At 37.6% G+C, this 22,960-nt stretch overlaps 1 protein-coding gene across 3 annotated transcripts in view; it reads left to right on the plus strand.

Annotated features, from left to right (window-relative positions):
• Positions 1–22,960, plus strand: part of LOC108703048 (ras-associated and pleckstrin homology domains-containing protein 1) — a 97,958-nt gene that overhangs the window by 40,576 nt on the left and 34,422 nt on the right. For all 3 annotated transcript variants that reach the window (XM_018238969.2, XM_018238970.2, XM_018238971.2), the window contains exons 2-4: positions 15,904–16,023; positions 16,932–17,037; positions 17,766–18,274. In XM_018238969.2, the coding sequence (XP_018094458.1) occupies positions 15,904–16,023; positions 16,932–17,037; positions 17,766–18,274 (735 nt within the window). The remainder of the gene's footprint in view (positions 1–15,903; positions 16,024–16,931; positions 17,038–17,765; positions 18,275–22,960) is intronic.

The following is a 22,960-nucleotide window of genomic DNA, read 5'->3' on the forward strand; positions in this document are numbered from 1 at the left end:
ACTTAGATTTTGGAAAAAACGTAAAAAATAAATAATGGAAAGTAATTGGAAAAAGTCATTATTTCTAGGGAACAATCTAAAAACAACTAAATTGAAAAAAGTGTTTGGAAGGTGAACAACCCCTTTAAGCTCCTTGTTATTGGTTGTGAAGTTTGTGTCTTCGCCATTTTCAGCTATCTATCTCATTTGTGTAAACTGATCATGAGTAAAGAAGAAGGAATACCATTTTATACTTGGGGGTGCCAAAAGTTAGGCACTCAAGTGATTACTTTTACTTACCTGACACCCTGAGCCAGTGCATCAGCATAAAATATCATCGGCCTGAGGTTCTTCTAGCGAGGCCACAGAGCGATCCTCTTCCTGCTTCTTTTTGCAGTAGAGCAAAAAGCGGAACTTTAACGAAAAAGCCGACTATTTCACTCTACTGCGCATGCATCTGCCCCTGGAAATTTGAAAACCCAGGAAGAGGGTTGCTCCGTGGTGCTTGCTAGAAGCCGGTTTGTTTTTCTGCTGATAGGAGCATCAGCCCGGGGTGTCAGGTAAGTAAATATAATCACTTGGGGGTGAATAACTTTTGGCACCTCCAAGTGTAAAATGTTTTTCCTTTTCCTTTAAAATGGCCCTACACTTAAAGATCCTCTTGTGTGGACCAAGCTTGTGGATTTATGTGAAAATCAGGCTCTGGTTTTTCGTGTTAAAGTGGCCATAGCCGCACCGATAATATTGTACAAAACTAATTTTTGTACGATATTTGGTGCATGAATTAAAAATGGATTTAAAGCAGTAGAAGGAAATCCCAATGTAAATGAAATACAGAAAAGCCTTCTTAAAACAGAAGTGAATATAATAGTGTATACATAAATTTGCACAAAACTAATACAAGAAATAGTCTTAAGCTTAAAGTAAAGGCATGCAAATTACTCCTTGTTCAACTCTGGGGCTAATTATCTGCTAGCATAGAACCAGTTAGAAATTTTCATTGAGTTTGTTTATCTGCAAATGTTTGTCATTTACTTGTGTTCTATTTATTAGCAAATATTCTTTCTATTCTATTTATTTGCAAATATTAAGATTTCCTTCCATCTCATATCCGTAACAACACTCATTATGGGAGAGTACCTAGTCAGTGATTAGTGACTTTAACAGATTTTCATGGCCTAGAATGTGTATTTTTATGCCAAACAGTAGGTTTCAGCATGAGATGGCCACAAGGCCAAATAATGTACACTGGAGAAATCTGTATTTGTTTCCGGCATGATGATATTGCTGGTTTCTGTAGCAGTCTCTTATATTTCTGAGTCAGCGCATTCCCTCTAATCATATGTTCTCGACACTTGGAGAATATGCTAGATTATTATGTGTAGCTAAAATAGACTTGCTCTGCGGCTACAGAGTAACATTTCACATATATTTTCCTGTTTCTCCTGTTAACTCCTTGCATGTCTGATTTTAAGGAATGCAATGAAATGTTTCAGCATTTATTCTGAAAAATTACTGGACACCAACAGGGAATGTTTATCAAAATGTTTATCAAATGTTTATCAAATAACAAAACATAATGTCACTGATATATCTGCTGTAAATCTGTGCTGGTTTTGGTTAAATTGGGCCTTTTTTTACTTCCACTTACTGATGTCTCTGTGCAGACAAGAGACTATATCATTGTAATAGCATGTTCCTTCTAAAATGTATACTATTTATTCTTTATGGTGCAAATATAAAATATTCTTGCTACAGGCACAAATCGTTGCTCTCAGTAATAATTGCCTTAATAATAATAATAATAATAACCCTTATGTAATAAATGGAGCAATGTTCTCTACTGGTTTGTAGAAATCAACAAGTAGCATTAACTGGTCATCTCATTGGTTGCTATGGGTTACTAGGACTGAGTGAAATGTGCACTTTTTGCTGGGAAAGATAGCTTTAACAGCAGCTGGAAGTGCTGCAGATCATCTCTTATAAACTGGGGCCCTGTACCCTTGTGTGTTGCTGAAGGATCTTTTTTTCATTTATGCTAAGATTTTTTAATTTTAAAAATGTTGCAAAAATATTAAAATTAGAATTTTTTTTTAACACTTTAACCCAAATTAAAAATGCATTAATCTTTGATCTTGCTGGTTGAAAAGCTTTGCCTTTAGAAGTAACTGTGTTTACTCTGGCCCAGATGAATCACATCCTAGAACTCTCTGGCAGGGCTGGAACTAGGGGTAGGCAGAAGAGGCACCTGCCTAGGGCGCAACGATGTGGGCGCATGGTAGGTGCCTGTTCAAGATTATTCTTCCTACCCCTAGTTTGGATTCGCTCCAGTCTGCAGCTCTTGCCTACCCTTTTTACTCTCCCCTCTGTCCCTACCCTACCCTTACGTTTCCCCTTTCGTTGCCCTCCCTGATGTTATGGCGCGTGTGTGCACGCACGTGCTTGGCCCTGCCCTGTTCTCTGGAGCAATACAGAACAGATAATAAGGTCAAAGTTTTAAATATATTAAAAAAATGAATCTTGGCCACTCAGCTCCTTCCCTGTGAAGATCTATTAGGTGACATCCATACCTTGTTTAATAATGTTTTTGTAACCAATGCAACTGCACCACACAGACCTCTGTATTACAAATAGTTCATTATTAACTGCCTGCCTTTGCACCACTTCCTCCCCGACATTTATAAATAGAACAAACAGTTACAAATATCATATGCCTAGTCAAACATAATCAAATGCACAGACTCACTCCGTTATGCACTGACATTTGTAGGCAATGACTGAATAGCAAAGGATTGTTCGGTAATGTACAAGCCCTTCAGATTCCACTCAGGAAATACATCCTGTTATAAATTTCTTAGTACTTCCCCTGTCTCTTGCCTTGCTCTAATTCCTTAGACATGGGGGTTGATAGGAAATGAGCCAAACTGTTCCTGTATGCATGTTTTTTTTCTACAGGGCATAGGATTTCCATAAAGGAAGAAGAAATCAAACCCATATATATTAATGTTGCAGCAAAATGTTATGCTTTGAGGACAGCATCTAAGAGATACCTATAAGCCATGCTGGCCACTAGCGAGCCAGCACAGTTTTACTTATTTATCCCATTTGTACATTGAGCTCCACCTGACTCAGGTGAGATGGCCCTGGTGCTTACATAAAATAAATATTCAATAACCAAAAATAATTGGAACACTCTTGCAACTTTATAAATAGCGGAACATAAGGTGAAGGGTAAAGTAAATAAACCTTTTGGTTAGTTTCCACACACCTTACTATATGAGCAGTTTTCTACTAACCTGTTAAAATATTTAAATTGTTACAGTAAACTCTTGGGCTCTATTATTTTGTGTCTCAAATGTTAGGCACCCCCAAGTGATTGTATTGACTTACCTGAAACCCAGGGCTGGTGCTCCTCTCGGCAGAAAACTGCACCGGCCCGGCTTCCTCTTTCTTTGCGCGGTTGCACATGCGCAGTAGAACGAAAAGCTGAACTTTAAAAAATTGGCGATTTCGTTCTACTGCGCATGCGTTTGCCCGGGGAAATTTGAAGAAAGAAGACGCCGGAAGAAGATCTCTCTGTGGTTCTCGCTAGAAAAAACCCCGGCCCAGTGCAGTTTTCTGCTGATAAGAACACCGGCCCGGAGTTTCAGATAAGTCAATATAATCACTTGGGGTGCCTAACATTTGGCACCCCCAAGTGCTAACAGACTTTCCTTCCCCTTTAAAAAGTGTTCAAAAAAAAATCTAGTGGTTCTACCAAGAGAACCTTTGTGTCTTGCATTAAATAAAAATGTATCCTGTTCGTAACCAGTGAAACACAGTATCGTTATATATTTAAGTGGTATTACTGATGCTTTGCCATAAAAAGATTTATTATATGATGTTACTTAGCTTATATAATTACTTTTCATAAATTAACAGCACACTGCCTTCAGCTGTCCACCACGTATATATTAAATCCAGGGCAAATTTGTAATTAAAGTTCCGAACCCTTTTTTCCAAGGAGAAGGAAAGCTCCAAGACAGTTTATTGGCAACAGATTAGCCACAATAGTGCAAGCTAGAACGCTATATTTATTCTGCAGAATGCTTTACCATACCTGAATAAACAGCTGTAGACACTGTCTCTGTTTGTTTAGGATAGAAGCTGCCATGTAAGCTTGGTGTGACTTCACTTCCTGCCTGAGCCTCTCCCTGCTCACTTACAGCTCTGAGCTCAGATTACAGCAGGGATGGGAGAGGAAGAGAGGAGCAAACTGAGCATGCTCAAGCCCTGCCCTGGAGGTTTATGCTGAAAACAGGAAGTCTGATACAGAAGCCCATGTATACACAATAAAAGGAAAGAAATGCTGTGTTTCTGTGTTTTCTTTTGAGGTCTCAGAGCAGCATTACTTTGAGGGTTTACTGGTGTATTTATATAGACCTTTCTGATAAAGCTTACTTAATGTTAGCCTTTCCTTCTCCTTTAAATGTAGATATAGTCATTGCTTTACATCAGCCTGGGTACATGACCACATTTTCATAGTCTCCTTTTACTAGGAATGCACTTGCAATATATTGTGTAATTGTTTCATTCAGGTATACTGACGTTACATGCAGGTAAATTGCTAGTATACCCAAAATGATAAATTTTTAAAGAATGAATTCTTATTGGGGCGTCATAACAATGAATGGATATTGAAGTGCAAGTCTTATAAATATCCTGTGTTTTCTCAAGAGACTTCATAGCACTTCACCCTAATAAAAAGGGAAGGAAGCAATAGACAAATAAGAAGCATGTGTGCCTAAACTTGCATAAAGTAAACATGTTTGAAAGTGTTTTAGGATATTTGCATTACTTGAGTAATCCTTTTTTTTTAGTCAAAGGGACTTTAATCAATCAGAAACCTGTTCTGTAACATTTACAGATGTACCGTATGGCCATAGATATGCATAACTCTGCCTGTCCAACATATCATTCTGAAGTCAAGTAATTAAAATTAGTCCTTCCTTTGCTGCTTTAACAACTTCTACTGTTTTGCGTAGACTTAAGGGTAAGGACACACGAGGAGATTCAGGGAGATTTTGTCGCCTGGCTACTAATCTCCTTGTCTTTTGAGCAACTATCTCCCTGAACTGCCTCAGCGTTTTTCCCCATAGGCTACAATGAAAAGTCGCCTGCGCTAATGCACACAGGGCGATGCGTTTTCAATAGTTGCCTGAAATTGCCTCACAGGAAACTTTGGGCAACTATTGAAAACGCATCACCGTGTGTGCATTAGCGCAGGCGACTTTTCATTGTAGCCTATGGGGGAAAACGCTGAGGCAGTTCAGGGAGATAGTTGCTCAAAAGACAAGGAGATTAGTAGCCAGGCGACAAAATCTCCCTGAATCTCCTCGTGTGTCCTTACCCTTACACTCATTTTGGGGTTTGGTTTTGATTTTATAAAGTACACACTTATGTACTCTCACTCTTTAGGGTGATAGCCAAAATGGAAAACTAGACCAAGTCACAATGCTTATTGGTTCATGAATGTGATCAATTGATACTTGATAGTTACAACAAAACTGTCAAATAGATTGTTCTAAACCCTATAAACGAATTCTGTATTTAATGAATTAACTGTGCCATTCTAGAGGTTTAGCAGCCCTATAACAGTAATAATGCATTCAAAGATGTGCACAGGAGCTTGCCATCTTGGATTTTTATTCTTTAAGCATATGTTGAGAAGCTAATCTAAGGGGTTGTTGCAAATCATCAAGTTGAAAAGTACTGACCGCAATATAGAGCATGTGCTGTGAATCAACAGAAGAGAAGATGAGGAGTTCTAGACTGGTATAGGACCCCAAAACATAATGGGCGGAATTATTAGCCTCCTTTTTTTGGTATGTTTTAGTTCTCCTTTAATAGTAAGTTCATAAGGATCACAGTCCCCTCTTCTGTTCCCCCACCCCTATTATTTTATTAGATTTTTTTGTTATTTTGTACATTTTTGTTCATGTTAGTATTGCAGCTTTGAAGATCTGGCCAGCATGAGTTTTTGTGAGATTAGTGGTTTGACCTGCAGCTAATGGCTGAAGCCAGCCTGAGTAGGCTCCTGGTTTTTGTTGGCTTATTCATGCTTAGTGGTTACCTACAATTCCCATATTTGCATTTTACAGGAGGGTGTTAATATTTTGTAATAAAAGCAATGTAAGTTTATTCAAGTCTTCGTTTAATGATTTGTGTTTGGTGTGGTCACCACACATGTACCATGCTCTTTCGCTATATACCCCATGGATTGGCCACCATCATTCTCTCAAAAAAATGTGCCCGTTGTTGTGCATATTTTAAGCAGTATTTTCTACTGGTTACACCTATCTCAAGTACTTTTGCTTTGCTTCATGGCACACCGTTTGTTACAGTAATGAAGGTTATTGAGAGAATATCGTAGATGGTGCAAGGATCCATAGATGTGTATAAAAGGTTAAATGCTTTAATTCCAGCAGCTGGGAACAATCTATTATTTCCCCCGCTCACATCTGTTTTGTGCCATAATGAATTCTTCTGAGGTCTATAACCCTCAAACTTGGCTACATATTGCATAGATCCTTCTCCCCTTTGTACCCAAAAGTAGTTATTCTAAATATGCAACTAAGTGGGAAGCTGGCTGGAGACTGAGGTCATTTAGTGGGATAGCTATTGTTTTGTCCTGTCTTTTTGATAGAGAGTGGTAGTGAATGGACTGCCTCTGGATAGGGTCATCCAGGATTCATTTCATAGAGTTCATACATTGCACAGGGTTATTGATTTTAATAGTGTTTCTTGTTTTTTATTGCTGTCTCTTCTTCCATCATAAAAATAAGTATCTGTTGAGAAACGTCTATTAGATATATTACACAAACACATATATAAATATATATATTTAGTTATTTAAAGGAATATGTTGATATACTCATACTGAAAAATGTTACTTTGAATAGTTTATGCTTTGCCTTGACTTCCACTATGCACATACATTTTTGGGAAGGGTTAAACCATAATACATCCATAAAGACTAGGACCTGGCGGTTACTATAACAACAGACAGTCGAGCATCTTTTTCCTACCGTGTTTTGCAGACAGGCTGATTGCGCAGAGTCACTGAATATTTCTGCAACTAAGGATTTCTAACGTAATCGCACACAAGAATTCAACTTGTTAATTTATACCTATGCAGTATCGGTTTTACCTTTACTCTATCGGCTCTTCTCACATGTAAGAGATTTGGCTGCTATTTTAAAGAGTGTTTCTGAGTGCATCTGTTCTGGTAGAACATAGATTTCTGCATTTTGCAGCCATTGTTCATTCAAGTCATTTATGTCAAGCTTTGACCTAGAATGCTTACAGTTGTAATATATTGCATTTATAGGTCTGGTTACTTACACTTTAGCACCCTGTTGATTCTTTTGTTGCTATAATGTTTGGAAAAATATTAGTACATTCAGCGAACATATGCATACAGTAGAAATAGTGATGCAAGGGTAATAATATTAATAATGAGACAGAAATACAATTCAGATGTCCCTGAATGGGAACTGGGTTTTAGAACTTGGGGTACACCTTTAAGTCCAAGCCCACTCTCGCTAAGGTTTCTTTCACAGATCCATGCATTTCCAGTTGCTACACAGCTATGGGACCTGTTATCCAGAATGCTTGGGACCTAGGGTTCTCCGGATAACAAATCTTTAGATATTTTAGATCTTCATACCTTAAGTCTACTATAAAACCATTTAAACATTATAATAAATGAAAATAAACTCGTTATTCTGGTTTTGTTTCCAGTAAGGATTAATTATATCTTAGTTTGGATCAAGTACAAGGTACTGTTTTATTATTACAGAGAAAAAGGAACTCATTTTGAAAAGAATTGGACTATGTGATTATAATATGTCTATGAGAGATGACCTTTCTGTAATTCTGAGCGTTATGGATAACGGATCCTATACCTATACCTGTACCAATATATTGTCTCTATCTGCACATAACTAAAACTTTGCCTTCATTTTGCCAAACGAGGGCTTTTCTAGGATTGTGTTTTTCTCAATTTTTTTCTGTTCAAAGTCAAATAAGCTTTACAATGGGAAATGGTTACAAATTCAACCAAAATCTTGACACTTCAGATTTTTCCTACACTTTCTCAGAGGCTGCTCGTGGGGCTTGTATAAATGGGGCATCACCATCTGATACAAGCAGAAATTTCCCACAAGTAAATAATAAGGACAGAGCAGGACATAACACATTTTCTCACAGAGATCTCTGAAATGGTTTATATTAAGGATGACCAACATGCTGCCTCCAGCTTTTGTTAAAGAGGCCACTTAAACATTCACTGTCTTTACAATTACATTAGCTTCCTACTGCAAGTTTGGTCAGTTAAATTAAAGTTCAGCCTCTTACTGAGCATGCTTCCCAACGTCAAATTTTGCCAGCAATTAATGTATTAGCTTGTACCAGCTGCTCTTTCACAGACTAAAACTATTGACTGGAAGGGGAACTATCTTGGAAATTAAAATGTATTGTAATACAAAATACATTTGATGGAAAATAATTACCACTTCAAACAACAGGATCTACCCTACCAGCTTTTCTGAAGGATATGATGGAACCTGTAAGATTGATGTGACTGTTGGTCTGTTGAATGCTGTACAGCCTAATATTCCCATGCTAATAAACTAAAATACATCTTGCAGTTGTGCCCTGTGTTTGCTTTATAACAGTGCCCATAGCCTCTCTTGACTTGGCAGGAGCCTTCATTCCTATAAATGATTGTATTGCCAGAAAGGACTTGTGACCACTGTCATAAATGCTCTGTTATTAAGCTAGCTAGAATTTCTTTATATGTCTTTAAAATTGAAAATACACATTAATTATGTAAAATTCCCATTATCTCCTAATGCACATACATAACTACCATCCTAAATTGTTATGATAATTCTCTATATGTTATGGATGTCCATCTTCCAAGCCCTGGCTATTAACAAGGATAACACAATATAATTCTTATGCTTTTCATTTACAGTAATTATGGATTCAGCCTTTCCAATATCTTAATGTAACCTGGTGCTTCTTGGCAAAAGGAAGTAGTCCGAGAATAAGTTACGCTTCTGTCAAAGCCTGGTCTTCGTTTGTTTTGTGTGGATTTTGGCCTTCTGCATGCTGTGCTGCTGTAGACACAACTTTTCATTGGTCCAAGTGCCTATAAACCATCTGCAAATTTATTGTCGTCCCGTCTGCAAAGTGGCTTCTTAGAAATCAATACAGCACTGACACAAAGATAATGGTTTGTAAGAGCAAATATTGAGACACAGCTAGTGACATCCTAATTCCCCTGCCTCCTGCATACTATATAGCATTTTACATTTAGGGTAAGGACACACTGGACGATTTGTCGCCAACGTTTTTAAAAAGCAAATCGCGGCGACATATTGCTCGTTTTGTCTCTGAACAAAACCAAATGAAAGACGCCAGCTCCTGTGCCCACAGCGCGTTTGTGAATCGCCTGTAGCTCCAAAACGCACTGAGACCCTTTTCCGAGCGATTTATCAGAAATAGCATGTACTTAGAAAAGCACTGAAATCTCCTAGACACGCACACACATACAGATAAGTAGCAGCAATTGTATTCAAATTACAATGCGAACGCAATGACGCAAGAACGCCAGGTTACAGCGCCTGGCGACTAATCGCCTCATCTTTGCGGCGACCAATCTCCCCGAACGCCTTCCCTCACTCTGCACTGGCTAAAATGAAAAATCGCCAGGCGCTAACGATTCGTTTCCGAAGTCGCCCGGCGACTAAATCTCCCCGAAACGCTCAATGTGACCTTACCTGTAGTGGTATATTCATCTTGACTTATTATTGGTTGGCAACCACAGACAAACAGATTAACCCACTAAGTGCCAAAGGAAAGATTGAGTTCTCTCAAATCCCCCTGGCATTTACATAATTTACCAGTGCATTCAGGGTCACATTTAACAAAATGAAATGGGAAAAATGCTTCTGTTAGCGTTGTTGGTATAACTGACATTGGTTTAATTATTTGGCAGTATGCCCTATTCTCCATACTCTTTCTCATAAGTACAATGCACTATTATAGGATTCTAATATTTGTACTTTGTGCATCGCCCTTTGAAGCCCTTGGAATTTTATAGTGTGTGTATGTGTGTATATATATATATATATATATATATATATATATATATATATATATAAATATATAATTTTTAAATCTGTTTAATTGCTTTCCTGGTAGCTAGTTCATTCAGATTAGGGTGGTGTTATGGAGATTTACCATGCTAGCCCCCAACCTTTTGCTGTAAAGCATGAGATCACTTTACTCTTTTCAGCCTTTATAAATAAGGTTTTGATCATTCATATGTTTAGGAAAATGACACAGCAGTTAAACAGCCAGAAAATGTACTTAAGAACTGTTTTTTAGTGTAGTTTTTCACTGTAATGGTGATTAGTCTACCTTATGTTTGATATCAAACATGTCACCATTTGCATCTAGGGTTTTTCATTGGTAGCACGCCACTGTGTTGTTTAATTAAACATGTATTGGCTTTCTAAGTCTATTATCTCCATCCTCTGGGACTAGCCCTCTAATTACCTATTTTATTTAATGCATATGTATTGAGTAAAGTCACAAAGACTATATTTTTTAGTGAATTCATTACTCCAAACTGCTTCTTCAGTTGTAACCATTTACATATTTTTTTTTTTTAGTGCAAACAAATAAGAATCATCCTTTTTTTATACCTCATTTCATAAACTATAAGCGTTTAGTGTTAGTGGTGTAAATAGATATTACTGGGCCCCACAGAAAATTATTTTTCAGGCCCCTAAAATATCTACAGGCTGACTTGTTTTACCAATATTTATTGAAACTGTGTATGAATTGGGGCCCCTATAACTGCTGGGCCCCCCCTGCAGCCACAGGGTCTGCTTCCTCTGTAGTTACACCCCTAGTTACTGTCATTACAATACCGTTACTGTCACTAAAATAAAGAGGGGCATATTAATTAAGGTAAATAAATAGGGGGCATTGCCACACTAGTTATATAGCTGAGTAATGCATTTTGGTGTATAAGTAGCTACGTATAATTTTGATATACAAAAGCCCCTTAAAAACTGTGCTGAGCAACACTCTTTATACATGGGTTGCGTGCTGGCCGGGAAAAGTGATGCTTTATGCCCGTGTTATTAATACGGAGGAAACTGATTGGCTTGCAGGCTGAATGGATTAAGCACACAAGGCCTTAATTACGCTCTTAACTATTTTTCAAATATTTTGGCCAAACCACCCAAATGTTTGTTACAGCAGGAAGTAAAGAGGGTAAAGAGGTGCTGCTGCTTAATTTATGTATATAGTTAACAGTATTTATGTGACTTTATAAAGTTCACCCTTGGTATATTGTAGGCGATCGCTATATACTATCTGGGTCAGAGCCAATGTCACACAATACATAAAGCAACGTTTATTGGAAAGGCTCCATAATATTTATTACATTGCTCTTGGAGATGCCTGTGGCTTATTCAACAATATGGGTGCTACAAGAAAGATTAACTGATACAAAGTCAACAGAAGTGTTTCTTTTTTAACTACATGAATACATGAAATTTGAACCTCTAACAAGACAGAAAATAACATGACACTAATTGAATACATTATGATACATTGAAATTGATAGTGTCCTATTTCTTTTTTCCTCGTACAGTGAAATACCATGGCGTACGGGCTGTATTACGTCTGATTTATCTGATAAGAAAATCTTCATATAATTATTGCTTTAACAGAAAATAGATTTTTTTTTTTTTTTTTTTGCATGACATTTTATAGGACCATGACAGATAAAGTATTTTATGACAGATAAAGCAGTCTAGGAAACTTTTAACCTGTGAGAGAATTGTCAATAACAAAAAAGCCAATACACTTTGTAGCAGTTATGATATGTTATACAGAAGTGATTATTGCAGTTTGTTATAGTTTATATAGCATTGCCCTCTTGCAGCCTTGGGGTCTTTGCTATAAGGGTACTGTCTGCAAGAAGTTTGAATGTTTCTCATTGTCTGTAGGGGTTTCCTATGTGTACCCCAGTTTCCTCCCACACTCCAAGAACCTACAGGAAACTGGCTTCTGATAAAACTGACCACAGTATGTGTGTATTAATGTGATAGGGACCTTAGATCGTAAGCTTTTTTTTCCAGCACTGTGAATTATAATGGTATTATATAAATAAAGAATACTAATGATGTATTGCCAATGCACAGTCCAAAATGATTAATATTTTGCCTTATACTCTGCTCCAGTAGTGCTGACTAATTTATCTCCTACCACAGGCATAATTAACTGACAAGATAGCAACATAGAAACTAGTCCATGTGCCATCTACCTGTACTGTTGCTTTATTTGGCAGTATGAAAACTGACCAATGGCTAAGTTAGTCCGTAAACTGTAGCTTTCATTATACTGAAAGGGGTGGAACTAGTGAAAAGTGCCCCATAACAACCAGAAAAGATGCTAGTCTTCATTATGTAGTCTACACTTGGCTCAGGAAAGTGAACTGCTTATATAATCGATCAAACATGCCTGCCCTATTTCTATAGAATTTTAAGATACTAAATGGCGTCATTTTCTTTTTCATTATGAATTGCCTTGCATAAAAAGCATGTTCACATTCCAGGTTACTTAACTGAAGTGTCAAATTGACCCTTGTTTTCTAATAAGGGATTCATGAATTAGAGAGGACAAACTCTGAGCCTAAGTGAAATTGTAGTCCTGCGTGTATTTTAGGATTATAGATACATTCATGTTCGTTTTGTGAATGCCACATCCTTCAGAATTTTGTTTCTGGAGATACCTATGCCGTTTTTGAAAAATAACATCTGGTGTTGCCATGCACACATGACCCGACTGACTGAATTCAGGCTGATACAAGCTCTGACATTCAGAACGGGTGCATTTCCTTACATGGGGAAATATAACAAAACACTTATGGCTATGAATCTGCAATGTATGTGATAGAATCTCTGACAAGCTGCAGATCTTTCCGGCTGCTGGTTTGTTAGTGGGGAGAAGATTCCTGCTATGAGATCTGCTCTTTATCACTCAAGGAATTCTGCATCTGCTAGGAATTGGTCCTTATTTTATGTATATGCTTATATGAAAATAGACTGATGCCTGAGCAAGAACAATTTTTGGATGCATTTTTCTGCTACTAGCAAGCCTGCACTGTCTGCTATTAGACTTCATTTCACTCCCTAATTAAAGAATAGTTTTGGGTTATGATGACTGTCTTTGGATTCAGAGTTATGAATTAAAATATTTCATAAATTACAGTCTCTGCTTTTTATAATTCGTTAAGGCTGAATATAACAGTGCATTGATAAATCACAGATGAATCTGCAGGATACCTTCTGTTTTTAGTTGCTCATATGTCATAATCAAAATAAAATATCATCAGATTCTTTTTGTTAGAAAATAACACCCAAATATTAAAAAGTTAAGGCATACAGCATATTTGATTACCTTGGGCCTCTCAGGGAAACTACCCCTTCATTTAAATATTACACACATTATTGTCTTTAGCTGATCGATTGGAAAAGTGGAAGTCGGCTTTCCCAAGTGAGAGCCACTTACTGGCATGAGTGTTCTAGACAACACATTTTCCATCAAGTACTAGTCAGTGGAGAGGGTTGATTTGATTACTGCTGTGATCAAAACAATCCATTCGTCTGTATCTCATTTAGATTGCTACCTTCAATTCTTGCACTAGTTCAAATACTTTGCATATTTTACAATGGAAAAGTCTTGAGGCCTGCTGCCTGTTTACAGAGAGAATCTGTATTTGATGACTGATGGTACCCATTATGGAGGGCAGGGGGTCTTTGCATGGTTTTTAACCACCAAATTGTTAGAATCGAAAGTGAATGGCAAGAACCATATCTAAAATCATCGTGACTCTTTAAAATCAGCAAAGCTTGACTTCATGGTGATCCTTTTTTTTCTGCACTTTGTCCAGAAAAGGAAGTGGTGTTTCTGCTGGACTATATAAAGTACACCTACTTGCATAGCATTTAAAAACAGTTTTTCCTTTTTGATTCTGTGTTTTTTATTTTGAGTTGGTCACAAAACCCCTTTTTATCTATTGGTTTTAGTGGCCTACAGCGGAAACCTCTGAGCAGGAAGTTTACTTGTCATTGATTTAGGTTGCAAGCTAACCACACCGCTTTCTCAATATAACTCAGATATAAACTAACTACCCCAGCAGCTGATATTTTATTATGTAAATCCTCAGCTGGCCAGATAGAAGTCATACAGCATGTCTATATATGAAATGATTTGTGCTAACATCCATAAAGCCTGTTCCAGGTTATATGAATTAGCTTAGGTTGTTGGGCTGCAGCCTCAGCTTTACCTTGACATTTGGATGGTTTTGCATGTGTTGTTTATCAGTATGTACAGTATTAGGTTGTATGTCTCTTTGTGGAGCATAACACAGGGGATTGCTGTATTATTTTGCTAAGGATCTTTTTTAGTGTATTCACTGTATTGCCAGAAAGAAACTGCTCCCAAGTCCATGTTGATTTTGTAGCAGAAATGGGTAGAGCAGGGGTATAATTCTTTTAGTGAAGGACGCACTAAGCATGCCAGATGTACATTTTGGATCCCCAAAGAAATGAAATAGAATATATCAGGCAATGAGTGTCCGCTTTTAACCTGTTGTGCATTGTATCATGCAAATTAATTTGTAAGGTTTTCCTATTCATTGTTATTGGTTCAAGACTTGGTTCATCCATGGATCCCATCCTTATTTGCCTTATCTTTCCTAAAACCCATTATGAGAGAAGCTTGTTGTTTATTACAACAGAATGAATGTTTGGTTTCAGTCTTATTGCCAGATGTTACTGGTACTGAGACATAGCTATTGAACACACATGCAAATAAGTCATCAGATATCTGTCTGGTTAAGCATATGTTATTGAATAGTTACCTGTTAATAAAAAAAATCAACTGTCGGCACTATTTCAGAATGCCTAGGAGGATTTTTATATAGCAGGACTATCCATGCATTATACATGTCCGTATTTTATAAATAGAATTGCACAGGTTGGCTGTTTGAAGCTTTCCCCAGTGGTTGCCTGTATTGAAAATAAGCTGCAAAGAGAAAGGTATTCTGAGAGTGATGAAGTGCTTAGTAGATATCAGAAACAGTACTTTTAAGCTTTCTCTTCGGAGCTATAGCAGTAGTGTCTGTCTTTAAAACCTGCTACAGCAGTGCTGTCCAATTTCTGTGGTACTGAAGGTTGGAATTTTTCTGGCCTACATGGTGGAGGGCAAATAATGGAAGCGGGTGTTGACCCGTCCCTATTTTTAAACCACACCCATGTTACCACAAGAACTTTTAAGACCATGTCCAAATTAGTTGTAACAAACCAAAAAAAACATATGGTTGGTGCTCGCTGCAGGGATATTACTCATAAGTCATATTAAACATACCCGTAGTTCCGTATGCCTCATCCTCCCCTGAGGATAACACTGCAACCCACTAGCCCATAACAACAATTCCTAAATGCTAACAAACCCCCAGAACAACCCCTATCAGGATCCTGTCTCACTCACTGACACTCTCTGCTCTAGTTAGCAGAAATTGCTTGAAGTAATGCATATCCATATAGCATATGGTATGTAGCATATGCATTAATCGTTTTTAAGGTGATCTTTATTCTGGCCTGCTGAAAGACCACACAATAGTAGCATTAGCAATTTATTTTCTGACTTTTTCAAATGAATATGCATTTAAACTATAGATCTGCTAATCAATCATAAACAACAATTGTATTGTATTTTGATTATAACATTCACAATGAATACAGCCTACTGGTTCTGAGTAGCTAAACCATTTCCTTATTTTCTTCTTTTTAGATGGAGCAATTATCGGATGAAGAACATGATCATGGGGCTGAAGAGGATAGTGATAAGGAAGATCAGGACCTGGATAAGATGTTTGGAGCCTGGCTTGGAGAACTGGACAAACTCACTCAGGTACAAAAGACCTGCTTTTTGCTGTACTCATTTTTTTTTTATTCCTTCTAAAAAGTACTGTAATAATTTTAAAGAAATGGTAACATCAAAAAAATGAAAGCATTTTAAAGTAATGAGAATATAATGTACTGTTACCCTGTGCTGATACAACTAGTATATTTGCTTCAGAACCTTTACTATAGTTTATATTGTTTACACTGCAAATAATTCATTCTACCATGTAAAATTTCATTCCTAACCCAACAAGTGTATATTTTTATTATTTGTAATATTGGTGTGTAGGCAGCCATCTCAGGTCATTTTGCCTGGTCATGTGCTTTCAGAAAGGGCCAGCACCTCAGGATGGAACTGCTTTCAGGCAGGCTATTGTGTCTCCAACTCAATGTAACTGAAGAAGTCACAGTGAGACATAGAGTTTTACTATTGAGTGCTGTTCTTATATCTACCAGGAAGCTGTTATCTGGTTACCTTCCCATTCTTCTTCTGATGGGCTGCTGGGGGTAGAAGGGAGGTGATATCACTCCAACTTGCAGTGCAGCAGTAAAGAGTGACTAAAGTTTATAAGAGCACACGACTAGGGGCACCTGGGAAACTGACAATATGCCTAGCACCATGTTAGATTTCAAAATTAAATATATAAAAAAATTTGTTTGTTCTTTTGAAAAATTGATTCCAGCACAGAAGTCTGCTGGAGCAGCACTATTAACGGATGCATTTTGAAGAAGAAAAAAAAACATGTTTTCCCAAGACAGTATCCCTTTAAACTGTGTTTCTACAGGCAGGGTACCATGTGATCCAATAGGAGAAGAATGACGATACTGTGTGGGAGGGAGGTTTCAGTGGAAAAAGGGAGGGGTTGTATGTTGAAAAAAAGGGGAACTGAATGTCTGTTTATTTTTTTCATTTAGAGTTTGGATACTGAGAAGACAGAAGAACCGGTCAAGAGGTCTCCATTGCGCCAGGAAACCAATCTTGCCAATTTCTCCTATCGTTTCTCTATGTATAACATAAATGGTATGACTGTTTTTATGCATTACAATGGTGTGAGTTTTTAAATGCAGTTTAAACTGGAGAAATATAAAAAATAGACTAACTACAATTCATCTTAGAATATCACTGTTTTAGTATAATTTTGAGGTAAAGGTCCCCTGTATGTGCAATAATTTTAATTAGCTGTCTTCACTGATAATATACAAGGATTTTGTTTACTTTTTCAAAGAACTAGTATACTAATAAGACAATATTTTAGTGTACTCTTCTTATTTTCCATCAAGGGTGTGGTTCTTTGCCTCAGATAGGCAGTATGTATCATGCATAATAATTAGATGAGGCGTCAAAAAAGTTGTAAAACTATGGAAACCTTGAAATCACAGGCTATAAGATTGAGGTTTTATTGTTTTTCTTTCTTTCTTTTTTTTTTCTTATTCATATATAGCCTTAAAGGAATTGTTCAGTATAAAAATAAAAACTGTGCAAAATAAAAATGTTTCTAATATAGTTAGCCAAAAATGTCATCTATAAAGGCTGGAGTGACTGGATGTGTAACATAATAGCCAGAACACTACTTCCTGCTTATTCAGCTCTCTTGGTTTCCACTGATTGATTACCAGTGGTAACCAAGTCTCCAATTTAATCAAATTATATTTCACACTTTCTGTAGTTTTAAAATCTGAAGTAAAGTGAGTTATATTAAAGTAATTATTGCTATTTGCTATATTGATTGCACCTTATTTTATTTTCAGAAGCTCTAAATCAGGGAGAGCCAGTGGATTTAGATGCTCTGATGGCTGATCTTTGTTCCATTGAGCAGGAGCTTAGTAGCATTGGGACACATTCCTCCAAGAACACGCTCATGTTTCAGGAACGAAAACCTCAGAAGCCCCCTGGCAGTCGGATGACCCCCAAGCAGAGTAGCTTAAAGGGACTGCCTTCTTCATCTGGTAGGATGCCCAAGCCTTCTCATGCCAACTTTTCTTTGGATGATATTACTGCACAATTAGAACAGGCCTCTCTCAGTATGGATGAAGCTGCTAGGCAGACAGTTGTAGAAGATGTAAAGCCTGTAATAACCACCCATCATCGCAGGACAGCTTCTGCCGGCACAGTGAGTGATAGCGACCTCCGCTCTGTAAGCAATTCCTCACGTTCTAGCATCACTTCTGCAGCCTCCAGCATGGACTCCCTGGACATTGACAAAATGACTAGACCGCAGGATTTAGAGCTGCTGCAGCCAGGACAGCCCATATCTGAGGTAAGACTAAAAGTATAACACTAAATATGGTGCTGGTACAGTATTCATTTTGTTACTCATGTATCTAAATGAACAGTTATGTTTTGGTATACAGTGTACAAATGGGGTCATAAGATGTCTTTTCCTTCTGAAAACAGGATTGTATAAATATTATATTCTATGCAGAAAAAAGGTCTGCTTTGCATGATTACTGTTGCCTTGTATTTCTTTATGCTGTTAAGAAATTAGTAAATTCATCAGAATAGCTAATACAAAAAAAATATTGTATGTCAGGGTGATTATTTCTGTATGTTTGTTTTTCAGTTTTGGCTTTAATAATGATCACACTGCATCTTGCATTTTAAATATTTTGCCAATTATCATATCATAGCATACAAACAAACAAAACGTGGAGTAGTTATGTCTTAAAAAAACACAGTATGGGTTGTGGAGTATGTTTTCTCAGATTCAGATTCCAGTAACATGTTGCTCAGTTACACATCTTTTTGTTTTTAGTGCCAGAACTGTGCCTTGACCTATCCCCCATACTGAAGTAAGAATGCATCAAATGAAAGATACTTTACAACATAAGCCCTATATTATGTGTTAAAGGGCCTTTACCTTAACCATGTACAGTAAGGTGGGAAAGTTCTATTGTAGCCTTTGAAGAATACCTTGCTGGGGTGCCTAACTCAGTCACTTTTGATCTATCACCTTTTATGCTCAAAGCCAAAGTATCATACAATTGTCACAGTCACAATTTAAATCACACCCTATTTTATGTTTGTTTATTAATAGCATTACAATTAGTATAATTAAACGAATGAGATTGGGTGGACAAACCCAATTTTTCAAAAGCTGGAAAAAAATTGATTATACATAAACGTTTAATGAAATATGTGCTTTTACTAGGCCTAAACAACATGCACAATGAAAAATATCATGCTCCTTAAATGAACCAAGGTAACTTTACAGTGTAGCCAATAAAAGTGCAGTACATTTAGGATACTTCTGTCTTAAGGCCCCCATAGACGCAAAGATCTTTCGTTGGTGAACGATCGATTTCAGTGCAATCCGACCAATCCGTCAAATTATCGTGAGGTTAGTGGAAATCGAACGATCGTGCATCTTACGATCTTTCGTCCAACATCTCTCAGAAAATTGATCGGCCAGCTTAAAAAATGTTTTAGTGGTCCCAGTGCAATCTATTTATGTTTGCAGGGCCAAGCAGGCCGCTACCCTCATTTTCTTGCAAATATCACTTGAAATTGTCTTTTTAGTTGATGGACAAATCATACATTTAAATGATTGTTTCGAGATAATCGTGGTCTCACGATAACGAAAAGATCTTTTAAAAATCTTTACTATGGCCAGCTTTAGGCAGTTGGAATGGTTCCTTGCAGACAAGCAGTTCTTTCTCTCATTCTTTTCACTTTAACCATCATTTATACAGCATTTTCCCTCTCCAGTGAAAGTGACAGTGTGTTCCCGCCACATGTGATTGTCTTCAAAGAACATTGTATACTTTTTTTTTTTTGGCAGCTCCTTAAGCAGGAATAAAAAATAGCTGTTTCCAATGTAAGCAGCTTCCTGAGGACTACTAATGAAGCACACTTTTGTGTCCCTTTACACAAAATGATTTTTTTCATTATTTCCTCTCTGGGTGCTTATTCACAAAAAGTCTTTTGTAGCGCAAGGGGCTCTGAATTCTAAATGGTCTTCAGTCTTTAAAGGGGAAACAAAAATGTAAGACGTTCAGAAAACCTTACTGACTCTGTTGTTTGGCTTGTTGTTTATAAATGTACCCTTCTTAGTATAATAGTAAATCAAAGATTCTATGGCAACAACCCCCCTCCATGGCAAAAGTTAGTGCCTCTAGTCCAGGTATCCTCTCCCTTGTTCCCATCCAAAGTAATTGGTAAGGTAGGGAACGGATACCAAAACATGCAGGTAAACTGCTGCAAAATGTGACTTTTAGGCCTAGTCCACACCGGGCGATTTATCGCCTCTTCTTTGAGGTGACTAATCTCCCCAAACCGCTTCCTCTTCTCCTGCGCCGGCTGTAATGAGAGTTGCCTGCGTTATGACACACGCGGCACTTAGTTTTCCGAAGTTGCCCGAAGTGAAAATTTCTAGCAAATTCGTAAAAAATTAAGCACCACATGTGTCATTACAGCCAGCGCAGGAGAAGAGAAAGCGGTTCTGGGAGATTAGTCGCCTCAAAGAAGAGGCGATTAGTCGCCAGGCGCTAAATCTCCCCGAATCACCTGGTGTGGACTAAGCCTTAAAGTATACCTGCACTTTTTTGGTATCTGTTTGAGCCCAGGACCATGATTCACAGGTTCCTCCCCAGTATCTCATTGTCGCAGTCAGTCTTCACTCATCTCCTGTGCCCTCCCTTGGCCCATGCACTGGTGCTAAACATGGCAGATGTATAGCGTTCTATGTACAAGTATATTTTGCCCTGTATAGTATATGTACTGTGATCCATCTACCTAAAACAGTCTTTTATCACTGCCTAATTCCATTCTAATTCAGGCAAAGGGAAGGGTCAAAATGCCATGTGTACCATAGTCCTAAATCAAACTAAATACAAGTATGCAAAGTCCCTAGAAAAAATCTTTTTCATTCAGAGAGTTGTAAATGCAGCTGCTGTACCTTCCCTCAGTGTTATAAACTGTGGAAATAAGTAATAAAAACTGTGCTTTGAAATTCACATTATATTTTTATGACACTTAACGGAGAAGGAAAGCTGCCAATGCATTTTATTCTCAATAGATTAGACACAATAGTGCAAGCTATAACACTATATTTATTCTGCAGGATGCTTTACTATAATTGAGTAAACCATTCTAGAGGCTATATCTGTTTGTTTAGGATAGCTGCTGCCATATTAGCTTGTTGTGACATCACTTCCTGCCTGAGCCTCTCCCTGCTCCCTCATAGCTCTGGGCTCAGATTACAGCAGGGAGGGGGAGAGGGAGAGAGAAGCAAACAGAGCATGCTCGAGCCCAAGCCCTGGAGGTTTAAGCTGAAGGAAGGAAGTCTGATACAGAAGCCCATGTGTACACAATAGAAGGAAAGAAATGTGGTCTTTCTTTTGACAGATGACTCAGAGCAGCGTTACTTTGAGGGTTTACTGGTGTATTTACATACAGTTTACCTTTCTGGGAAAACTTATTTAGTTGTAACCTTTCCTTCTCCTTAAAAGAGACACAGACACCAGAAATTAAACATTTTTTACATCTATCATAATATTGTCTTCCCATGCTATCTATAATTTTGCCATAAAAGTATTTACAGGTGCTTTTACATTACACATCTGATCCCCATGTTCCTCTATGAGGGGGCTGCCATATTTGAGCTTCAGCAGTCTGTTAGCATTAGAAACTCTAACTGAGAGGTTAAGAAGGGACAGTCAGGTTGGCAAAACAGTCAGATTTAGGAACTTCAAGTAATAATTAGTTATAAAAGCAGCCCTATGAGTGAAAAACCATCAACATGACCTATAGGTAATGTTGATGTACATTTAATATATTGAATAATAATTTTTTAGTGTCCGTATTGTGACTGCCGCGTCACTGTATTTTTCAACACTAATGTCTGTTTTGGATCCACAAAACAGCTCATACTGTCATTTCTGTGGTAATATTTAATATTTTCCTGTTTCCGTGCCTGCTTACACTTGAAAAGTCACATCTCCTCTATGGTGACAAATTATAGGAATTTGGCTTTGTGAAGTAGATTTTATGTTTCCACTCCAGAGCTGTAAAAACAGAATTCAAACAGAACTGACTGCCAAAGTAAGGAAGACGCTACCTCAGTGCATTTATATAAAATGAACAGCACTGACAAAAACAGGGCTCACAGATGTCAGCATAAGACTTTGGCATTGGTCACTAGAGCATAACAACAGGGTGCCCAGAAATTAAAGAAGGCCCAGTGGTGGTCGATTATGACTTATATTGGTGCTTGAACGTTTGTGAACTTTTTGGTTTATTGGGTTTCAATTTATATAATATAAAATGTTTATACAGTATGATAGATTTTAAATTCAATGAACATATGCTGAACATGACTATGAAGATTTTCATTCATCCATGTCATGGTATATCTAGTATAGGTAATTCTAATACCTATACTATGTATATGCTGGACAGTTCCATATCGGATATAGCATATCCATTAACATATCCATACTAACAAAAATACATTAAATAAACAGTAAATAATGACAAAAGGAAACAACTGGAAAAAAAATATGGAAGGATGGCCTGTCCCTGCATGTAGTCTATAATGATAATAGATTAAGTTGAAGGGTACCTCCGTACCTGTAAATCAATCCAAGGTTGCCAGGTTTTTTGAATTGGGAATGTTTGTCTAATGCAGGGATCCCCAACCTTTTGAACCCGTGAGCAACATTCAGAAGTAAAAGGAGTTGGGGAGCAACACAAGCATGAAAAATGTTCTTGGGGTACCAACAAAGGTCTGTAATTGCCCATTTGGTAGCCCCTATGTGAGCATTGAGGCTCTGTTTGACAGTACACCTGGTTTTTATACAGCCAAAACTTGCCTCCAAGCCTGGAATTCAAAAATAAACTCCTGATTGAGGCCACTGGGAGCAACATCCAAGGGGTTGGAGAGCAACATGTTGCTCACGAGCTACTGGTTGGGGATCACTGGTCTAATGTAATACTGGTGAGTTCT

The sequence above is a fragment of the Xenopus laevis genome, chromosome 9_10S (genome assembly GCF_017654675.1).
Source record: "Xenopus laevis strain J_2021 chromosome 9_10S, Xenopus_laevis_v10.1, whole genome shotgun sequence".
NCBI lineage: Eukaryota > Metazoa > Chordata > Amphibia > Anura > Pipidae > Xenopus > Xenopus laevis.